The sequence below is a fragment of the Falco biarmicus genome, chromosome Z (assembly GCF_023638135.1).
Source record: "Falco biarmicus isolate bFalBia1 chromosome Z, bFalBia1.pri, whole genome shotgun sequence".
Taxonomy (NCBI): Eukaryota; Metazoa; Chordata; class Aves; order Falconiformes; family Falconidae; genus Falco; species Falco biarmicus.
In genome coordinates, this window is record NC_079311.1 from 48,286,857 (window position 1) to 48,310,734 (window position 23,878).

General features: G+C 38.4%; 1 protein-coding gene across 1 annotated transcript in view; it reads left to right on the forward strand.

Moving 5' to 3' along the window:
* Positions 1-7,456: 7,456 nt before the first annotated feature.
* The window catches only part of PIP5K1B (phosphatidylinositol-4-phosphate 5-kinase type 1 beta), an 88,773-nt gene continuing 72,351 nt past the window's right edge, over positions 7,457-23,878 (forward strand). The window contains exons 1-3 of the mRNA XM_056325783.1: positions 7,457-9,821; positions 11,312-11,393; positions 12,025-12,093. Of these exons, the coding sequence (XP_056181758.1) occupies positions 12,025-12,093 (69 nt within the window). The 5' untranslated portion in view covers positions 7,457-9,821; positions 11,312-11,393. The remainder of the gene's footprint in view (positions 9,822-11,311; positions 11,394-12,024; positions 12,094-23,878) is intronic.

Consider the following 23,878-nt stretch of genomic DNA (forward strand, 5'->3'; position numbering starts at 1 on the left):
AGTTGCTCATTCTGGTCTGCCCATTGAAGACTGACTCGGAGAACAAAAATATATGTTTTCGTATAAGAGCAGTAGTAACTTTTACACTAAGCAGCCACATGCTCAGTGAATGGAATACCTTTTAAAAAATAATGTAATTTCTTTTGGTGTGCTTAGTGGTGCAGTTCTACTCTAGTGCCATTAAATGTCTGTCTCAGTTTGATGACAACAAGGTAGCAGATATGACAAATAGCAGCTATTTCTTTACATGTTGAGCAGTTCTTTCCTTCATTGGTTTCAGAATTTAATTTTATTGTATTATTCCTATTTTTTTGAACTACTCTTGTCTGATGCAGCCTCTGAAATATTTTTTTTCCTCCCTTGAAGCTTCTTCTCTCGTTTAAAAAGAAACACATTGGAAAGCTCATTTAAACCAAGACAACTCCAATTTTTGTGCTTTTTAGGGTGTTTCATAAAATGGGATAATGGTCTCCCTTTCTATAGCTTTGCAAGTGATTGAGGAAAGGTCTCCGAGGAACTTTTGCTGTGTACGAAACTGAGAGTTCTTAACCTAATCAAAGGAATTTTTGTGATACAGGAGTTGTTCTGTGCTGAGAATGGTGTAAGGGAGGTGTTTACAATAGTTTTCAAGAATAAAATGAGCTTTCTATAAATATCTAACTAAAATTAAGTTGGAAACATCCAAGGACAAATTGTCCTGATTGCAGTTACATCTTTCTGAAGGAAAATAGTAGTGGGTCTTTTTATTAGTCATAATAGATTATATTATTCAGTGCAGTAACTTAGTGTCTCTCATCTGAATTTAGATAGTTTTCAGATTTGGTGCTTACATCAGTCTTCTATATCCATTCTTGAGTGACCGTATTTTTCACACAAGCTAGCACCTGAAAAACAAGCTGCTGTTTAAATATACATCTGGGAACCTAACCTTAGCCACGTGTTCCTGTAGATACATGCCCCAAGCTAATTAGTCCTGGTGCTGTTGCCCTGCCCATGGCGCACTGCTGCTCACACTTCTTTCCATCTCTCTGTCTTGTGTCCTGGTTTTGTCTGTCACAAGTGGGCTTGCAACTCTGAGGTTATGCAAAAGTATGTGAGCGAGTGAAACAGCTGAGACAGTCGATCTGTCATTCAACATGGGCCAACAGTCTGACATATTGCATCACCTTCATCATCCCCTTCCAAGTTTCTTCTTGATTTCAGGGGAGTCCATGTAAAAGCTGTGTTTGCCATTGTAAAGAGTCGCGTTATGATTAATATTCTTTGGTAGGTTACTTTTTTGTTAGTTTGTCTAGGTGAGTTCTCCTGGGGCCTGAGGAGCACTGGTGCCATAATAAGGATGCTACCAAATACGTGCTTGGAAGACAGGACCATAGCAGCGCCAGCTTGGATCAATGGAAACTGATGCAGATATACACCTGAGTGGTATATAGTGATACTATGGAAACCAGGAGGAATCATGACAGGGTACCCAGACCTTTTCCTTCTTTCAAGATGGTACAAGCTACGTTTAAAACAGTTGTCTGATCGGTCAAAAAAATCTCTAATATGACCTATCACATCGTCCAAGGTAGTCTCTTCCATTCTTCAGCTACCTTTCTGTAGCTGTATGGAAGGGCCCTCAAATGGAGACAAAAATGGTATTTTAAAGACCTGAATTTCTTCAATAACCTGGCTGCTGAAAAGCTTAACTTAGTTTGCATTCAGTAAAAGCTGTATGTACAAAATTTATATTTGCAGAGCCCAGGGTCAGAAAGCATAGAAGACTTGAAGATCATAGTAGTCCACTCCAGCACTGAGGTCAGTGTTACCACAGCATATCCTTCTGCAGACATTGTTGTGATTGATTACTTGCTAATATGCTAATGGGCTGAATAATTCACCGTGGTGTTTCACTTGCAAGTTGCCTGTGGAGAACTGGTGAGCAAATTATGCTGTTTTCATGGCATGTGAATTATTTTAACCACAGGTTTTGTGTGTTGTCCAATTTATTTAAAATTGGACCAACCAAGTCTTCATTTAGAATGTTCCTTTAAGCAAATAATTTCTATCATCTTTCTTCATTATGTGCTTCTGTTGTAAAGCTATGTTTGCATATCCGTTCTGAGTTCATGAAGAATAATATAGTATGGCTGACCTTTTGTTGAGGTGGAAAAAGGTGGATGCATAGAGAAAAGGCAAAGGTCTCAAAACAGAGCATTACAACTGTTGTGAAGCTCTTGTTGTTTCATACGCGTTTCTCACCATGGTATTTTGTTCTGTGTTTTTCTACTTTTAATCTTGTGTGTTCACTCTGTGCTTTTTATACCTTATCTATTTGACCCATTTCCCATGTTTTTGAATGATTCTGGAATTTCAGATAACCAAAGTTGTTGGCTTGACCAAATTCCTCTTTTGTATGTATTACCCTCCCAGCAAGGTGGGGTATTTTGTACCTCTGTGTTATTCCTTTAGAAAGTAAGTAATGCTTCCACTGACTTCTTTTTCCCCTTGTATGAGATTTCATTCCCCTTGGATCTTAACCTACCAATTTTATGAGCACTGCAGCTTGCCTCACTTTCTTTCCAAAGATCATCACCACCATGTTATGTGATCCCTGTCGTTCATTTTGCATATACTGTCAAAGGCAAACGTAGAAGAATTTTCCCTCTGTGCTTTTTGCTTTCTCAATCAACCATTTGTCCCAACAGCCTGCAGTATTTTGTTGGACAGCATGCATTTTGTGATGGTGTTATCTCAAAGTGCAGTGATATGGAAATGGTCCTAAGTAAGGGAGCAGAGCTCTGTTTCTGGACTCTGTAATATATTCTGCCTGTGCCCTTTGCTGTGATACTACCGTAACCTCTATTTTCTTCTGTTGCATACAGTTGTGTGCAGATGTTTCCTTCTTTCACTTCGTTCAAATAAAATTCTGTCTTGACAAATCTTACTAATTTTTTTACTTAGTTTGCTTTATAGAAGGATTATTAGTCTTCTAAAAAAGCTACTGATATTGGCACGTGAAATCTCAGTTATGAAAGCATAAGTAGCAATTCGGAAGTTGTCTTTGACTATGTACAAATACACCTTTCTACTTCCTATGCTTCCGGGCTGTTACAAAATAATGAGAAATTAATGAGGCCTTTTCACTTTGTAAAAGGAGGGCTTGTTAGCAGTTTCTGCAAAATACACCATATGCCGTCAATTATGTCAGGGATCAAATGTTCTTTCTGATTGCTGGTCTGGGATCAGTGATTTGGAAAAGTCCCATGGTTCTTAGTACATGGACATAATCTTATGTGCAGTTGAAGACTTGCTCTGCTTTTACATTTGGTGTTTGGAAAGATGTTAGAGATTCTTCAGTGCTTCTGGGAAGAGCAGAAGACACAGCAGTTGGCAGTCGAGGTTAAATAGGCTAATAGGCAGTAGAGTAAGATAGTTTGAAGAATCTCAGAATGAAGCTCTGAATTTGGAAATTCATGGAGGGGAAAAAAACCCACCTGCTTTTTCCTAGAGGGCTTTCAACTTACCTGTGAGAGTCAGCATTTAAAAAATACAGGTTACAAATGGAAAGGGATATGTCTTATTGGAGGAGCACAGCATGCTGTGTTTCCTATGACTTTTAAACTGATTCCTTTAATAAATTTGCAGTTTTATTTCCATTGTTGTAAGCAAGTTTTCATCTGAAAAATCACAGCAGATTATTTTGAAAACAAAATATAATTTGTTACAGAGGATATGTAGCTATAGCTTGTGCTATTGTGGCTGTTTTTGTGACTCTGGATATTATGTTTTGTCTCAGAGAAGAGGTTAATGCACTAGGAGTATTGCTTTAAATGGAAGAGGGCAGGGCCCTTGTAAGCTGTTAAATCTCCCAGGTAAACAAACTGTATTCTGAGTATTTGTAAACTTTGATGGGGGTGGTATTTGCTGAAGTTCTCCCTTTTTTTTTATTGGGTTTTTTTTTCCTGAAAGCTGAGGGAGGAGGAGAGATGATTTGATGCTTCTTGTAGAAAAAGAAAGCATCTCAGTATAAACTTACATAATTTTAAAATACAAATAACACTGATAAATTACTTTTTAAATTCAGCTTGCAAACTAAAACAAAAAAAATGGTACTCCTATTAACCACTTTTTTTTTTTAAAAAATTCAAATGTTGTGCCATATTCCTGGAAATGGGGATTGCTGTAGGAATCAAACAGTATCAGAATCTTAGCGTTGTACTTGGGTTAGTTACTGAGAGGCTAAAAGACCTGGCAGGGTGCTGAAACTAATGTGTGTTAAGTTAGGTAAATTAAGGTGGTGTGAACAGCTGAGATGAGTTAGACTAGGTGAACAGTTTGAATGGCAGTTTTGTGATGCTTTTTGATCACTGCTTTCTCTGTAGCCTTTGTGCTGTCCTGATGTTACCATGAAGACCATGAGAAGGAGGAAATTTTTCTTGTTTTGCTTTAGATGTGAATTTCATCACTTTGCATACTACTTGTGATCTCTATCTCCTTGTTATTTCTGAGGCAAAATAAAAATAATAATCAGATTTGTAGGCTAATTGGGGCTTGAAACTGGACAACATGACCAGGGTTGTCTGGGGAATAGCTTGGCTTTTTTGCTGGGCATCACAGGCTATACAGTTTCTGATCTGCTTTTTTTTAGCTTGGTGCAGCAGTTCACTCTGAAACTGTGCTTCTTAGCATTAATTAGCAAGACCAGCCTCTTCCAATTTTCATTAATTCAACAACAGTTCTATCACAATTTTCACCCAGAAGGTTTGACTTTCAATCACTCTTAAAACCCCCCATAATCAGTTTGGGGTAGAGGGGAATGTGCCAAAAAGATCTAACCATTCTTCTTTTCTTCACTCCTTTCCCACTCTCCTTTAAAAATCATACTTTTTTTTTCTTTTTCATTTTTACTGTCAGGCAGAAAAGCTAGTGTTTTGTGGTTTCTTTTTCATTTTGGGGTTGTATTTGTTTAGCATGATATATCAGTGGTATCTACAAAGCAGTAGGAAGTTTGCTCTGCTTTCACAGCTGGTGTCTGGAAAGACATAGGAGATCCTTCAGTGCTTCTGGGAAGAGCAGGAGCCATGGCAGTTGTCAGCAGAGGTTAAATACACTAATGGGCATTACAGGAATCAGGCAGATTGAAGACTCACATTGAAGTTCTGAATTTGAAAACTCGAGGAAAAAACAGCTTTTCAGATTTGAAGCTTTTTCAGAATTTCTAATGAATTTCCAGTGCAATGCAATATGTAAACATTGACTTCATTCTCAGGATATATTGGTTTAAAATGATGTACTAGCTTTTACTCCTTGGATGTTTCAGATATGAGATAGAGGTATGTTTCATTTTAGATGACTACACTACTTTTGCTACAGTGAATCCATTCCACAGACTAGTGTCTGGGATATTATTTTTTTAAAAATACTAAAAATAAGGGAGGAGAAAAAAGAAAAATAGATAGCTGAACTCTTCATGTATTTTCTTATAACTAAACGGCCACATACATTACCTCAGTTTTTGTTTGAGGGCTACATAACTGTCCAGACAATCATATACAAAGAACGTTCACTGACATTAAGATTATAAAATTTTTGGAGAAGGGGGTAGCTTGTGATGACTGTTGAGAAAGCTGTAAGATGTTTCATGTTTTGGCTCTTTTCTTACTCTGTGATACACCAAATTATGCTGCTTTTGAGTTGTTTACATCTGCTTATTGGCACACTGCCTGGCAATGCTTTCAGGTTCTTAAACACCACTCTGCATTGTCTAGTCACCTCAGAATGAAGGCAATTAAATCATGAAAATTATAGTCAGCATTGTTTTAAAGGATAAAGAAAAACTCTGTAAAGTAGCTAAAATGTAATAAAAACAATTTAGGTCACACTTTTCACCTGATGTTAACATTTTAGCTGCCTCCTGAGCCTTCTGAAAATAGTGCAACCCAAAAAAAGCGTCTGAGGTCCCTTCTTTAGTTTCTGTTCTCAGGGACACCCAGGAGTATGCTGGTATTTTTAACTTGACTTCCTATGGAAACAAGATGTATGTAAGCAATCTGTATGTGTGTTGGAGGATGTTTTGTTTGTCCTGAGCCCTTTCCTTTGCAAATAATCTTATAAATAATCCTAATGTTCAAGTTCTACTTGAGAGGGAAAGGGAAAGTGTTTGTTAGTTTTGCTTGACCTAAATTTGTCAACTAAATTTGTCAACTAAATTTGTCAGTGGTCCAGAGTACCAGTAGGTTTCATGGAGAAAAGACAGATATTTAATTGGAAAAAACAGTCCTGATGTATGTATTATGTGAGGTGGCAGAGGATCCAGACAGTGGGGAGACTTTATGAATGCATCATCTAGGAGAGAAATTTGTTCAGTGCCTAAGAATACGTGAGCTCAAGTCTTGATCATCCCAGGGAAGTAGAGGAGTTACCTTTATTAGTGTCTTTTGATCTTGGAGCTGCTGTCCCATAGCGCCAAGAATACCATGAGTGCTTTTGGGGCACTCAGGGCGATGAGGTGGATTACAAGACAAGTACTTAGAGCAAGGGTCCTCAAACTATGTCCAGCAGGCCAGATACGGCCCCCCAGGGTCCTCAATCTGGCCCCCCAGGGTCCTCAATCTGGCCCCCCAGGGTCCTCAATCTGGCCCCCCAGGGTCCTCAATCTGGCCCCCCAGGGCCCTCAATCTGGCCCCCCAGGGTCCTCAATCCGGCCTCTGGTATTTACAGAACCCTTGCCCCACCCCACCCCCCCCGCCGGGGGTTGGGGGGGGGGGGGGAAACCAAGCAGCCGCAGATGGCTGCCTGCCACTGCATCCGCACGCCGGCCCCCTGGTTAAAAAGTTTGAGGACCCCTGCCATAGAGAGTAGTTTTTCATTAATGAATATGTGTTGATGGATTTCTTCTGCTGTGAAGCATTTTTGGTTTAAAAGTTTATCCCTTTCCAGCATCACTGTGTAACAAAGATTTCCAGTATCACACTGGAGCTGAAATCTGGCAGTGTGTGACTGCCCCTCACATGGTTTGGTGGAAGCATGTCGCTGTATAGATCTGCAAGTCCTTTTAGTAAACTGAGGAACTGATTTGTCAAGCTACTTTCACAGCTACCACAAGGAAAAGTATGGCTGGCCAAATCTTACCAGTAGAAGTGAGTTTTGCAGTAAATGAAATGGGTGTGATTTTATAGTTGTGTTAAAAGATGCTGCTTTAAAGTTGTAACAGAAGAGTGACAAGGCTACCAAGGAATTTAACTTGAGGACTGTTTTTATTGGAATGAATTATAAATGCTGTTTATAGAATAAGAAATGCCTGGCAACTTCTTCACATGTTGTGCTGAGAAACTGCCATCATCAAGAATGCAGTCTTGTGTTGAAAACTTCCAGTTACTTAAAGCAGGTAAAATTATTAATTTGATCATCTCCATTTTTTTGTCTGGTGCTGAGTTAATATCCTTGGTATGAACTTAGTATGAGATTGTGTGTGCTTTTCTGAGGGGTTAGCTGCCCCATTCTGGGGGCTTTGTGTCTTCCTGGAGAAAGAGAACTGTTTAAGGATTAGTAGAAAGTGGCTCTCTAATAAATAGATTATCTGAAATGCATAGAAGTATGAGAATGAAATTTCCAGATTAATTCCAAAATTGTGTTTTCCATCCCAGTGCATTCACAAAAACCCAACCAAACAAAAAACCCCCAAAAAACCAATGAACTAAAAAAAAAAATAATATTCACAGATTGTTTCCTGAAAACCCAGTTGTGTGTTTCAGATTGTTAAAGATGAAAAATGTGCACCAAAGAATCTGTTCTATTTATTTATTATTGGTCTTAAACAGGCATAAGTCTTCTTCTGTTCTTTAATTTCTAGAATTATCCCTGTGCCCACTGGAAAATTTTGTGGAATTTTGTTTTCCTTTTCTTGGTTTGGCCCTTTTTTTTTTCCACTCATATTTAAAATGTGTTAGATTATGCCAGGTGAAAAGATAGCAATACATTTTCTTTCAAATTAGGTTTCTCTTTCTGAATGTACTGTAGAAACCTGCCAGCAGTATACCTGGCGAGATGTCTGTCACAAAAGCTTGGGGGAAAAAAAATGTAAATTTTAACCATCAGCCAGGACAAGGCAGCAGTTGTAATAGGAAGCTACATGGGTTGTATTTGGAATGTGATTCCTAACTAGCATGTTTTTATTAGTGCTTTAAAAAAAATTGTTTATGGAAGAAAATGATGTAAAGATGCTAAGAAGTGCATTCTTCAAACAAATAATGTTTTCTTGACAATGGAAAGAAGGCAGAACTAATTTTTGGTTGGATAAATTAACGTGTGAGGCCTGTAGGAAGCTGATGACCGCATTTGTCATGGATGTCACCTTTCATTGAACTTCACTTGAAATTGGGCTGAAAGGCCTTTCAAATGTTAGTATCAGTACCTGTTTCTGGGAGCTGGGCCTAAGCAATTAAGATTGTGTAAAAACAGATAGTTACGTATAATCTGCAAAATGAGTGCCTTATGCTGTCAGTAAAAAAGTGATTTTTTGCTATATAAGGAAAATGCAATTAATAATTTTAGAACAAAAAAGAGAACCTGGGTAGGAGGCTTGCACTTGCTGTCCTGTCACCTGAGTTCTCAGAACCCTGGCTGCATGGTGGGCAGGGCAGTGCTGTCGTGGCGGGCTTCTGGCTATGCAGAGAAATAAAAAATGTGCCCCTGTGGCTTTAGGGGAAGATGCATATGGCACTTTTTCCCCAAAATCACGGAAATTGCAGTTGGTGTTAGATAAGTATATGATTCAACAATTCCAGTGTGAGAAAATACACTATAAACCATAGATTTTTCTGTTCAAACGTTGAAGCATGTATTGACTAGGTGTGATTCTTCCAAGTCTGCATTTAGGACAAGGAGGTGGTCTGAGCAGAAAGCTGGATTTAAAGCCTGTAGACTTCTGTCTCAGTAACTGAACATGTCATGCTAGCTTTTGCTATGAATAAGACTTATGGCCAAAATGTTGACTTTTCAAGAGCATTTGGGAAAAATAATTTTTAAATTTCTGTTGGACTTTAGTGTTTCTTTTTTGTCATCAGGTAGGATATGTGGCATCTAAGAAGCTAAACAGGAGATCTTTATGGCCCAGTCTTTCACTGAATACCTACAGTATTTCTGAGACTAAATCTTTTCCTCCTCTACCACCCTCCCCACCCTCCCCCAGTCTTAGTTTATTGTGAGTCTGCCCTTTTTCAGGGATGTGCAGAGAACTAATGCTTTAGTTATGGCGGTTTCCTGTTATGGTAATAAATAAATAGTTGTAGCTTAACCTGGAAGTGGGTCCAAGACTCTTTAAGTTGTGACCTGTATTTGCACTGTTAAACCTCAGCAGAACTGAGACAGTACCTCTTGCTGTGCATGACATAAAGCATGTGAGAAGTCACTCCGTACCATTTTGGTAGATGCAGAGCAAGGAGAAAATACATGAAGTAATATTTACATTGCAAAAAATTATTAGCATGCAATAGGAGACGGTTGTCACAGCAAAGATACTGAAAGGTGTTTAACATGACCCGAGTTAAGTTAGAGCTTTGTAACTGCAATACTTCTATTCTAGATGCTGCTAGGAATGAAAAAAACTGGAATAGATAGGAAAAATTTACTTGCTTCATGTTGTATGAGTTTTTGTACTTGGTGGTTATTGAACTTGGGGTCTCATTGTCTGTTTTCCTATCCTTGGCAGTATTACAGGGGTGTATTTTCACATGAATGAAGTGTTCTTGAATAATTTGTCTGACTGTGCTGGGAACAAAGAGGGTTTTCTTCCATGTCTGGCATGAGTGTTTTCTTCAGCTAACTTCTTGTGGAAAGTAAGTTCCAATGTTGCATTCGTATTTGGCTTTTGCTGAGTAAGTATGATCATATTTTAGGAAGTTTGGGGAGTAGTAGAACATCTTATTATACTAATAGTCTTGGGGTGTGTGGAGAACATCAAGGGAGTTTTGGTGGTTTTACCCAGGGATCAGTTGATTAAATAGTCTTCCTCCTGCTAGTGATTAAAATTACATTTATTTTCCTACAAAAGCTGTTTTAACCGTTCTTGATGTCTGTGTTCATGTACTGATAGAGTTACAAGCATGGATCAGTATTAATTAGTATTAAATGTGTGAATTTAGGTAAGCTAGATAAACTATGCAATCAAAACTGAGTTACTGCCTTTCAAGTAGGAGCTTGATGTGTAGGATTCTGCTAAAGGAGTTACTGATTAAGATACATTAATTGCATGAAGGCTACAGTGAAGAACAGTGGAGCTAGCTGTGGTAGGAAAATACGGGTTTGTAACATAAGGAGAGTTTTTTCTAAGGAGGCATTGTTCTGTTCTCAGAAAAATCTGCGTTTCTATTTGTTGTCCAACTGACCATCACCCCTCTCCCCCTTTTTTTTTTTGTCTCGGGTGCAATTAATAGCCTGCTTTTCTAAAGAGTCAGAAAGGACTGGTTTGAAGTCTTTTATGGGAAGTTTTCTTAGTGGTGTTATGTATACTTCTCAGATTACTGGAAAACTAAATTGAGTGAGTGAGGCCTGGGAATATTTTTTTAAAATCAGTTTTAGTTATGTATAAGATGTTATTTGTACTGATTAAAGACAAATGAGATGATTTTTTTTCCTTCTTGTGTGGTTGAGAAATTAAATTGTTTTATTGATGCATCTTAAAATGGGTGTGAAAAATGGGAGGGAGAGCTGATTCCAAAGAGGTATCAAATAGCATCTGATTGTGTAATATTTTCTCTTGTGTTCAGTCAAAACATTTATCTATGAAATAGCTCACCTCAACAGGACAAACAGAAATTATACTCATACTAACTACCATTATGGAAAACTTTCAAAATTAGTATCTACTGTTCTTCAGTGTGCAGTCCTCCAGACTGACATTCTGATTGCTTGTCTTTTTGGCTTTGGTGGAATTAATATATGGGGTATTCTAAGTGAGTGGAGATTATAAGGTTTAGTATTTAATTTTTGAAGTCCTTATGGAAGAGATCATGTATGCAGCACTCCAGGGCATGTATGTCTACTGCTGTACATAAACATTCTGTTGTAGGGCTGCTTGTGCCACAGTAGTTAAATATCTAGGGCAAAGGGCAACTGAACTGCACTGATTCTATCCCGTGTGATACTCCCTATTTTCTAAGTATACTAAATGACCCATTAGTAACTAAGTTGAGGTGATTCTTGAAAAACATCACTTGTAGCTGGATTCTTGCTTGGACTGAATAACAGCAGAAAAAGGAAATCTAAAGCTCTTCTGCGAGATGTAAATTTATGGTGACATAGTGATAACAGGTTTTTCTTTTAATAGGTTCTGGAAAACATCAACACCATCAATGAATGGCTTGATCTTCACTCTCATCTCCAGATGACTTGTCCTGTTGTTCATAAGGGTGTGTGTACTTCCATTCTGAAAGTGTTTGCAAAATCTAGAATGATTTCAAAACATGTCTGTGTAGCATTTTGGTTTACTGACTTTGGCAGCCACACTCAGAGTGTCTGACTCAAGTGATCTCTGATTTCATGGTTTATTCTTGATCTAGCATTGCTTTACAGCCATGATAAGATACAATCTCAAATATCTCCTTGCTCCTTTGAGGACATACAGCATGTCAATGCATCCAAAGGCCTTGGACCTCTGAGGCATGCCATTGAATATCTGGCTCACAAGCTTCATAGTTTTGCCCATCATTGGATCTTTCAAGATCATCTTATGCAGTCTGCTGAGGAGCAAGATTTCACTGCAGGATCTTCTTGCAGGCCCATGTGCTGGCGTGGGGGAAAAAGAAAGAGAGGGTTGTGTAGAATCAGTCGTATGCTGGACATTTCTGGGGTAGTGCTGTACTTTTAGTCTGCCTGGAAAATCCTAGAAATATCCTAGATAGGTCACAGATCTTGCTGACTTGCTGTCCTCTAAAAAGTTTGAATTTAGCAAAAAAATGGATAACAAATTTTATGAAGTTTTCTGAACATTTACTTTTCTACAGCAACTACTTTGTTTATAACTTAAGCTTCTGTTGTTAGATGTCGTCTGCTGCTGAAAATGGTGATGTTACTGCTGGAAAGCCACATGAAGAGAAAACGTATAAAAAGGTAAATAAGACTCACAACCTTTTCGTTTCATGTTTTCCCCTTCATATTGGTAATTCAAACCTGTTGTAAGTGAAATATATTTCAGAACGGACTAAATACAATTTGATGGATTTTTTGGAAGTACATTATTCCTTCTCTGAAACCAGAAGACATTTCTGCCCACTGCAGAGGTGACTATTTGAAAGCTCATTCACTACAGCTTTGAAGTATACGTTGCTAGACTGATGGAAATTCTTTGCTCTTAGCAGCAGATATACCTCTGGGCATAAATGCTGTTGTCATTTAGTACAGTAAATTAGTACAGTAAGTTCCTAAATGCTTTGAATGTTTATGCGATGCGTCTGGACTACAAACCTACCTTACCATCTCCTTAGTACTTTGTCAAACAGTACGCTTTTTGTTTGCTTTCTTTTTTAAAAAAGAAATGTTGTTTAAGAGAGGACATATTTAATATAGGAGCATGCATCAACTATAGCAGCATAGGGCTATTTAGATACTGTAATTGTAGATGGTGCTGGTCTTGGTTTTGTTTTTCTGTCACTGATTGTCTGGGACCAGCATTATATATGTCCACCTAGCACTGCTGATAACTAAGGGGAGCTATAAATGCACATTTTTATATGCATATTTATGCAATTAAATTGTTAGCTGCTGGATTTGATCACTTTCTTGACCTCAAAGAAGGGGTGATTATTTTTTTTTCCTTAATTCCTGTGATCTAGCAGAGGTCCTTCCAACAGTATGTAGCATGGGTTAGGGTTTTTCATTTCCAGGTGTTGCCTACAGCACTGCTAGTGAAGTCAAGGAGAATAATAAGCTGCTATTTCTTTTCCCACCCCTTTTTTTGGCAGCTGTTTTTTTTTTTCAGTATCTGGGTGGCCTTAACATTCCAGATAATTTTCTTAGAAATAGAAGGAAATAATGTTTGAGGAAAATGCTTTTTTTTCTTTTTAGATACAGGTTTTGTTCAGTCTCCCAGCTTATGACTTAAGACTTCAAAATATTGAAATCTAAATTGTTCTTGATGTTTAGTATAAGAAAAGAAGAAAAAGTTCAGTGCCTGAGGTAGAGGCTTTTACAGTTTTATATTGCTAGATAGAAGACAACAAATCCTGGTAGTCTCACCACAAGTGAGTTTCCATTTCCCCCAGTCATCCTACATGTTCTATCTCTTCGTGTTCAACTGTAAATTCATGATGTTCCAGAGGAAGCCTGGTAAAGAATCTTACCATGGCATAAATTCTTCTATGTATTTACCGGAAATACATCTCTGACAAAACCTAGGATTCACAACCACATGACATTCAGAGATCACAGTAACTATCATCTCTGAATTCTGCCCTTTCCCCTGAATCACCGGTTTTCTGTACTCGTACGTTATACCAGCTTAATTCCTTTGCTTACACCTTACACCCTCAGTTGTTTTGTGTTCAAGTTCCTGTGTTGCATATGGCCTGTAGTTTAGTATTATCACCGAATACTATCATTATGCTCCTGCTTTTTGTGATAATGTTAATAAAAAAATTGATACATTTTTGACCCCACAATTTATTCATACAGGGTTTACTGGTAGCATGTCTTTGTCTGATGCTTTCACTTCTACACGTATCTCTCATCTTAAGCCAAATGCCCCACAAACCTTGCACTTCCTGTTAATTCTCACCTTCTTCAGGTATTCCATGTAGCATCGGTTCATATTGTTTACAGAATTCCAGAGGAATCAACTGCATATGTCTAGAAAGTTGGTTTCAGGATGAGCCTGGAAGGGCTTGCGTTTGACAGAGGCAATTCAAGCCATTTCCCGTTTGATTCCATATTTTTAGGTAACTTTCACAAGGAGATCTTGCTCTGTTAGTCTTGCTTACAGTTAAGACCCGCCTGTCTTTTATTGCCCACATCACTTTTCTTCACTCTTTTATGTATGTATTGCATTTCCAGTTCTCCAGTCATGCGTTGTTGCAGTTGGTTTGTTTAGAAAATACTGCAGCTCTGTCCTGTGACTTCTTGTGCCGCTTGTCCGGAAATCTGGCCTAGGGAAGAGCTTGTTTCCTTAGCTGGTGCTTTTCAGCTTCTTGGGCAGTTCCTGTTCCCATCTGCCACTGCCCTTGATTGCAGTGGAAGCACTTAGTGAGATACTTATGTAGTTCTGAAGTCAGACTGTGCTTGCTTGCTAACCCATTCTCATTGCTCAGAGGCTTCACTTCCAGGTTTGGGGTTTTTTCGTATATGGGTAATTCAAGGGATTTCTAGTGATAATTCTGGGAGATAATCATCCTTAAATGTGTTGACAGTTTCAGCCTCAACCCCACCCCAAGTAAAAGATCACCCTCTCAAAGTGGAGAGATTAGTGAAGGAAGAGTTAATGTGATCCTGCCATCCTCTCCCCATGTGGACCCCACTGGTTCCACATGAAGACTTGGTAACAGTAACTCTTGTCATAAGCTGTGTGGTTTGGTCTTAACTTTAAAATCTTCCTGGGGCCCTTTATCTTCTGACAAAGCAAAATGCTAGTGTGCCTCTCTGTCCTCTTCCAGCAATTGCAAAGGACCTTGCCAGTTCAGGATCTGCACTTGCTTTATGGCTAAAAGAACATGGTATGCAGATGCATGCTGAAATGTCTGTAATGCCCAAAATAAAATGAAAACTCTAGCGATAAGGGATGCACTGATACTGCCCTGCTGAAAGGTTACATTTTCCGTGCATGGAGTGAGGGGGAGCAAACCTCAATCTGATCTAGAAAGAAAAATAGTCATTTTTTTTAAACAATTTTGCAGTTTTGCTTAATTATTTCTTGCATCTATTCATGCTTCATAATAGTCTGCAAAGATTATGGCTCTGCAGCTTTAGTCATATATATTTATATGTATATATATATATATAAAATTGTATACAAATAGGGAAAGTGATGCATGAAAACATCTGCTTTGTGATGTAAAATCCAGTGATGCATAAGAGAAAATTAACTACATGTCTTGGCTTTAGAGGCATTTTCCTTATGCCACATCCAATGAGAAATAAGCCTTACTAATCAATATGTATTAAGCAGTGTTTTAGTTACTTAATCTGGAAATGTAAATATCCTTTACTGAGGACTGTGAATTGTCTCATAAGAGAAACTTGGGGGAAGATTAGAGAAAATAATTCCAAATACTTGATTATTTTTTTTAATCAATGTTTTATGCAAGTATAAAAAAAAAATGTATTTTTTGTCTTGGCGATAGAAGTTTTTTTATCTAATTTAAAGGAAACTGCTTACCTTAGTGAATACAATCTATCCCATTGATAACAGAGATGAATGATGGCTTACTAAAACACGTTTCCATCAGAAAACAAATTATTTCTAATGGCTGTTGGAAGAAAAACATTTTTCCAATGGGGCATGTAGAAAACCTTCACATTCTTTTCCTTATGGTTTGCTTCTCCTTACTTCTGAGGACACTGGAGCAGATGAGATGGATACTGCTTTGAGTAGCAGCTGGACTGGACTGACTAATGTGGGAAGGACATACAGCTGCAGTTGCACCTAGTGATGTGGGACTCAATTGCGGCAGCAGATGGAGAGTGATTGGGAACTAAAGACTTGGTCCACTCCCTCTTCTGTTGTTCCCTCTTCATTCTGTAATTCTGCCTTTTGCTTGCTGTTCATAGTGTCAGGGTGTGTACTGCTGAGGGTGATGTTCTCATCTGCTGCACCTCTTCTCTGAGGACTAGTTAGTTGTGATAAATTAGTTTGTAGCTCTGTGCTAAGAAAAAGCATCTGAATCGGTCCCTGCTGAAAATGGGCAGTCCTCTAAATGTGCTTGTCCTTTCTCCATATGTATGTGTCAGTATATTTTGGCCTGCTGTAACTCTTAGCATAGTTTAGCCTTGGCAGAATTCCCAAAGGGATTACTTGCCTGTTCATCCTGGGGGGAAAAGGCGTCCTGTTTATAATGGAAAAGTTTGTTTCTGATGTCTAGGGTCTTTGCTGTGCAGTAGCAATATGTTCCAAATGTGTCCTTAATCTATATAGATTAGTTGTAAGAGCTCTCCATATATTACAATTATCTGTAGTAGTGACTGTTTTTCATTGTTTTTAAGTTTAGCTCAGTCAGGTAAAAATGAACTTTTTCCAGGACACCATCTCTTAATTAATCCAAGATAAATCTTTACAGAATAATAAATAGTCTGTAAGCCTATCAGTTGCATTTCTGGGACTTAAGATTGTTTCAGTATTTTTTTTAATGATTTTGTTCAACCTAGCTAAAATAGAGATAGGTAATATCTTTTCTGAATTAATTAAATATGCATTTCTTCAATTTCCTACAGTAGTCAAGTTTTGGCTCACTTCCCTAGCAGAAGAAAATCTGACTTGCGAGCTGCATGAATGTAAACACCTTGGAGCTCCAAGAAAATGTCTTACATTCCTAAAACCTTGTGCAAGGCTTTGCATAAGTATTCCTGCAACATCCTTTCAGGCTCTGAAATTCATAACTAGACCAAGGCAGTGACACACTTTATGTTATGAATTGTGTTTTTTCATACAGCACTAATCTTATTTTATTTTAGGTTTTAGTTTTTCTGCTGCTGCAGTCTGACATAAATGCCCTTCCAGCTTTCAATTGTCTACTGTTATTTAGTCAAAATCCTTGAAGGTTGATGAAACACAACCTTCTGATTGTTGTTTGGTTTTGTTTTTTTTCTTTTTCGTTTGAAAGCCATGACCTTCCTCCGTATATCCTCTTTTTAAAATACTATTTAAGGTGGGTCTGTTGGGCTGTTCAGCTGCAGTCATTTGCTACAAGCATTATAATCTCTGGAACTCCTGGGTTTCCTCTGGATCAGCAAATTTCAAGAAGTTCCTGAGTTTACAGTGTGAATATCACCTAAAAATTTCAATCACTAATCAAAGAACTTAGTTAATGAAGGAGGCTCTTCACAAATACAAGTTCAATGCAGCTTTTAAAGTAAAAGATTAAAATAATTTTGAGATCAAAGAAATCTTAAATTATGCAAACCATGGCCAGTTCTTGAGGGTGGGGCTTTTTTGGTTGGTTGGTTTTGTTTTGTTTTGGTTTTTTTTTTTTCAGAAAGAGAGAAACAGACAGGCGGGGGGAGGGAGAGGCTGTGGTTATTTGCTCCATTTCATGCTTGAAGATCCTAAGCAAAGTGGCAAGGGAGCCTGGTGACAAAATGCAGTCATCAGACTGTAGCTTCTCTTGGATATCCATCACAATCTGGTAACTGAAATCTGGAGTATGCATTAGCCACTTTTTTTTTTTAATTTCCTCCTGAAATTTTGCAGACTTTGTTGTGAGAAGCTGCTGTCACATATGCAGCTTTTGCACTGCGATGTCATCAATCACACAGTAGTCCCTAAATCTGCTTTCTGACAAAACAGATTTCAGAAACAGTCTGATGCTTAATACTAGGATGGTGGCAAGAATGGTGCACAGACAGGTCTGTCAAAGCACATTAAGCTTGTAGAAGAAAATCACACCAGAAAACAGAAAAGAGGTATATATATGTTTATAGTGCTGTAATATATTCCAGTGTTGCAGAAACCTGCTACTAGATTACCAGAATCTCTACTTATAATCTGAAGGCTGCCACACATGTAAACAATTGGATTTGTTTCTCATTATTACATATCTTATGGCTCATTCTGCTTGGCGTCTTACAACTGCTTTACACAACCTGTTCAAAACTGTCTATCAGACATATGGGTCACTTCACCAGGAGCAAAGGCAATTTGCCTGAGTAAAGGAAACCACCTACTTATTGTTAGAGCTTAAAAACACGTACAAGCAGCATTGCTGCATCACTTTTGGCATTGGCTTATGCCCTGTGTCTAGTGTCTACATGTAGGGTACTTACGGTTGCAGATATTGAAACTTTGCTGGTGGAATTTTTGCTCCACTGAGACCTATGTCATCAATGGCAGACTTGCAAGCACTTTGCACATCTGCAAAGATACCAAAATAACTGTCTTCAGGGGTTTTGCCTGGAGCAGTGGCTACTGCCAAACTTACAGGTCTCAAAATCTGTTTCTTTGAGAAACAGAAGAATCAAAGGACTTGGATTCATGGCTACTCCTGAAACTTTGGCATAAGTGTTTTGAGACAGAGAAAATATAAACTGAAAGCTATGGAGTCACCTGAACTTAATTTTGGGAAATGGAGATCAGATTCAGCTTGCGTCAAAAAAAATCATTCTGATAGCAGTTAAGCTGGAAGAATCCAAAATGTGGATGTCTTAATGTTTCCTGGGAGAGCATCCTGACAAATTTGTGAAAATTGTTCAAAGAACCACAAGAAAACTACCTTCACCAACTTTAGCAGTAATCATATAAAAAGGAAAAAAAATTATACAGTATTATCAGTTGCACTTCTTTAATGATCTAGTATTTATGCTAGCATTCAGCATAGTACATCAGAAAAAGATAGTCTGCTGTTTGTTTTGATAGCACAACTGTTGATACATGTGTTTTAGAAAGTACAGCCGACGCTACACAGAGCATCATGTAGTGCTGCACTAGTTTGTACTGAGGCATTGCTCTAAGGTACAAAGGAAAAGAATAACAAAAGAACATGGCATAGGTAAGTGTAATTTCAGCTTTCTGAAAGAAAAGATACACCCTGGCTATTTCTACTCTATGCTGAAGACCTGCGTCTCTGGGACCATTTCTAATTACATCTGCATTGCACAAATAAATACCTGTATGTCCTTCTGGTTATTTTGAGTTACAGATAGCCTTATAAGAAAACCATTGGGTAGAGTTTTCCTCTGGTGGTCATAGCTGCTTCTTGCTAAGCAGTCTAGTGGCACTAAGGTAACTTCATTCTATAGGAAGAAAGAACAACTTCATGATAGCCATTCAGTCTCCCTCCCCACCCCGCCCCCTGCAGCAGCAGGATCCAGATGTGAGGGTGATGGACTGAAGTCCACCTTCATGAAGTGTGGCCTGCAGCAGCTGGGCAAATATTTGAGAGAGAGAAAAACAGTGTGAACTGAAGGAAGAATGGAGTACTGTGACTGTAGTGGCCCATGCTTACAAGTTGTGGAGAAACAGTAAAGCTAGTTCAGTCAGTGGGATTTTCTAGTAGCTGTATTTTTATTTCCCTGTTTGTGATTTAATGTAAAAGGAAGTTGATAGCTCAAATGTGGCAGCTGCAGAGAGCGTGCTGAGATGGGGTAGCTACCTCCAGAAGCTTCAGCAGAAGCAGATGCAAGAAGTATTGTTTCAATGGGACTGTAAGCACAGGAGATGCTCAAAGATGAGAGCACTCTAGTGCAGAAGCAATGAACTAGGCAATAACCACACATACATCTTTCATCTAATTGCAACTTCCTAACGTTCAAAGAGAGCTCTTTTTAAATGTTGCTTGAAGAAGACATACTGTTTTTGAACAGACGTTCTTCTTGGATGGTTTGGCTTAAGGGTTCACACAATTGATGGAGGCTTAGTATCTTTTCAGGAGTCTGGAAAAGATCAGCTGTGTTTGCATGGAAGTGACAGTGTGCGTGGATTCCTGGTTGTTACAGTAACCAGTATAACTGATGAACAAGTGCTTTCTTGTAGTAGAAAATGCATATCTGGCCTATCCCATGTGGCTTGAATCATTTTGACCAAGTGAGACTCTGTGGATTTCATTTATTTATTTAAACTTCATTGAGAATGCTGCCTGAAGGAAGGACACCAGTCTGAGAGCAAGCTTCTCCACAGGTAGTGGTAGAAAGAAACAAACTAATGGCAGCTACACTGTGTGAAGCATGCAGAACAGTGTTAATCAGTAGTGGCTTCTGCTCAGATGCCTTTTTCTCCCCATCTCTTAAACAGGACTGCGATACCTAGTTATCTCTAGCATTTTATTAGGTGGATTTTAAAACCTGTTTAAATGATGGTAGTACAGATGGTGAAAGAAAGCAAACATCATCTTGCCTTCCAGAGTGATAATTAGGTGGAGTTGCTGAGGTGGAGTTGCTGAGGCAGAGTTCTTTTTTTCTTTTGTTCCATTGCTTTATAGCACCTGCAGTAAGGCAGATGTCTTCTGAAAGAATCACCGTCTTTGCACCAGGAAGTTCACAGGCCAAATTTCAGCTGTGATAAAATGAGTCGTAACAAGGGAGAACATAACAAACAAGGACAAAGTTTACATCCATGCAGTCCTAAGGGACATCGGTAGGGTGTCTACTTCTAAAGAAGACAAGAATGTTACATTTACATTTTTCATGAGCTACCTGTGGGGAATGGGAAGGTAACTTTGTGAATGAGAGTAGAGGGGAACTTCTGTTAAATTAAATGAAGCCTGCATCCTTCTCAGTTCCTCTCTGCTCATCATTTGTTCAGTGATTTGTTTTCTGTCATTAATAGGCCCATACAAATATGGAGAAAATACAAAAAAAAACTCATTTAAAAGAATAGACTTAGTTACCGTGTCTGAAGTCTTTGTGCACTATGTACTTGAAACCAGTCCTTTACCATCACCTCAGTAGTTAGTTAGGTTTGCCAGCCATTGCAAGCTTCACACTCTAATGGAGGTAATTATTGAGCAATGTATAAAATACTTTCCGGAACTATAGTACCTGTATTTTTGTCATCCTTGAATGTTTTTATTTTTTATTTTTAAAAGACAGACTTTCCTCATCCTTTCAGTGGTCTTGTCCTTGATTTGCACAATTGTTAAATAGCTTCAGTTATCTGAAGGTAAACTGCCTTTACATACATTGTGTGTCTGATTAACACCTTTCTTTTATGAAAATAAATCTAAGTTTTTTTAGAACTATCCTGAAAGTGATTATGTGCAGGAAAAGCAATGTTAAAGTCCTGCTTGGCACATTTGTGAGATTGTGTGCAAACAATACCTGCTTTGCAAGGATTTACGTTATCGTTTATTTTGTTACTTTGAGAAAGGATTTCATCTTGGAGTGATGTAGAGCCAGTGGAAGACCCATCTGTAGAGAACAGTAATTCATGAGATGCACATCTAGTGCTAGAATATTTATCAATTATGCAGATATTCCGTATACCTAGCTGTGTTCTGTATTATATTGTTTTCATTCTTTAATCTGTTGTTATGCTTTATGCATATAATTTTTCATCTCTACAGGCCTTTTATCAATGCTGTATGATGAATATAGAGAAATTATGTAGTTACTTTTGTCAAAAAGGGGCAAAGGTATTTTTCGTCGGAATGAAGGCAGTTTAAGCTTTTATATGCAGAGATAAAACTGTGGAGAAGCTTTTTGTCTCGATAGTTTGGAAAATGCAGAACTTCTTCTGGAGCACTTTATCCCTAGTACATCTCTTCCTGAAATGCAGCTGTTCCCTTTGCTGATCTGTTCCCATTTAACAGGCAGCTGGTGGTAGGTGGGAGAGAGATGTCCCTACCTGCTTTGAAATACTGGCACTCTGGGGCAGTAGTGCAGGGAATGGGCAATTTCTCAGTTTGCACGGCTGCAGAAATTGTAATTTACATTGTACTTAATCAATATAGTTTCATGCTTTCCTTCTCATTATCATAATACAGTTTAACCTGAATTTGTTCAGAAGTCTTGTTTTTTCTCTCCTGAGCTAACTTTTCTGAAAACTTAAGAGTGGGGAGAAACTGTGCCTGATTCTGGTTCTGGATTGGAGAGGAATGCAGGAGTCCCATTACAAAGACAAGACTGTGCTGTCTGTATGGCACAGAGCACTGAGCTAGCATAAATTCAGTGTCCATTGAGATGCATTCAGGAGGTGATGACATGTTAATTTTGAGTAGGTAGGCTATTTGCTACTTCACACTTCACTTGTCCTCCTGCAGCCAGTAGAAAGGCAAGCATAAACCTTACCGAATTTGTTTTATCCTATGAAGTGTCTTTTTTGGTGTCTGTTTTTTTGTGGGTTTTTTTTGTGTGTGTGTGTTTTGTGTTTGTGGGGTTTTTTTTGTGTGTTTTGTGTTTGTGTGGGTTTTTTGTGTGTGTGTTTAGGTTTTTGTTGTTCTTAAATTATTTAGCTGCATGGCTGAAATTAGTGCTTCTGTGAACACAGGAACTGATGCTGGTGAAAATTTTTAGCAGCTCTTTTGTAACTGGTTGGCTGGACACAACGAAACTGTTGCTGGCACAGTGGAAGGAGTGCCAGTGCATAGTTTTGGGGGCTGAAGATGAAAGAGCAGGTCTGTGCTTTTCAACAGTAGCATTAGATGTGAAGGTTAGTGTCAGTCAGTAAGACGGTGGCTGTTCTGAGGGAGGTGAGGTTGTGTGCCTACACCCATTCAAGTTTATGCTGTCATGTTGCCAAGGAGGACAGATCCTGGCATGACACATTAGGATCCACAGTATCAGAGCCAATAAAATGTGGTTTAGTCTGAACCTGGCAGTGTTTTTATGGGTTTCTGTCTTCATTGTCAATATAAAAAGCACCGAAGCACCTGTGCAGTAGACAATAATAAATTAATCAGCAAAATGAGGGTGGTAAAAGACTTCCTTTGTTATGCCCCTTTACGCAGCAAAGACCATTGCTGTCACAGTGTGCACCTTTTGCTACAAGTCCAGTCAGTTTCATAGTCTAAAATTGATCAGCTGAAGTTATCCTGCTGATTATTGCCATCCTTTCATTTCTTAGAACTTTAGGTGTTGATGACGGGTTAAATGATCCAAGAGGCACTGTACAGCCACTGTACACTGTCAGTTGTATAGTTACAGCTGATACATGGACTCAGGGCCACTGCTGAACCTCTGCATGAGGCTAATGGGAAGAAAGATTTATTTCAGTGTCTGAAAGAGAGAACTTGTGCACAGACGGTTACTGAACTCTATTGCTTGCTCTACAGCAGAAGACTATTCAAGAAGAACTGAAAGAAAAAAGGGACTTAAGTTTGAAGCTAGGCTTTGCAGCCTTCAGGGGCATTAAGAGAGGAGCCTGAGTAAGGAAAAATGTGTGAGAGAGTTCATTTTTTCCATTTGCGTTTGTGTATTCCAATAAATTTATTTTTGTAGTAATGCAATGGATGAATCAAGGACGTTTATCCTAAAGCTTGAGGAGCAGCTTTTTAATCTTTTCCTTGGATTCCATTCTTAATAAAATAATAATAATAATAAAGAAATTAGACCAAGACAGGTGTTTGTATGGAGACAAATGCCAGAGTTTATTTTGTTTCATTTTAAGGCTTGTGAAAACAAAACCTTATCATTTGTTAAGGGAATATTGGGTGATCAGCCTTTGTTGGAGTTAATTTATTACAATGGCTCACAAACAATTAGACTTTGAGCCAGAAATTGCCTTCAGCATGCAGTAACTGCTGTCAGTTTGTTTTAAAACAGTTGTTAAAGTATCCTGAATGATTTCATAACATTGTTTTTCTGGTAACCCCATTGCTGTGATTGCTGCAGAGATGATGGGTGATTACTAATGGCACTCTTGAATAGAAGTGGAAATTAACAAGAAGGTAACCTTGTAGGTAATGTCTGCATCATGCTAGTAGAAGACATTTCATTCTGCCCTCCAGAGACTGCAGGTGGTCTTTTCAGCTTGCAGAAATCCTACATAAATTGTTCATGAGCTTGAAAGGTGATCCAGTGTTCTCTTGAAATCACATTGCCAGGTTACTCGGCTGCATTTTGGGGGGGTTTGTTTCTTTCTTTTTTTTTAATGGCTTATAATCTCATTAATAAAATACTGTACAGTGCTATCTGCTGCTCTTTCAAACATAGTCGCTTGCTGTGGCAGGGGACAAGATGGGCATCCAGCTATGAAGCAGAAAGTCTGTTTGTATGTGTATTGGTTTGATTGAAGTTACATAATTACTGCTTTTGTTGGGCA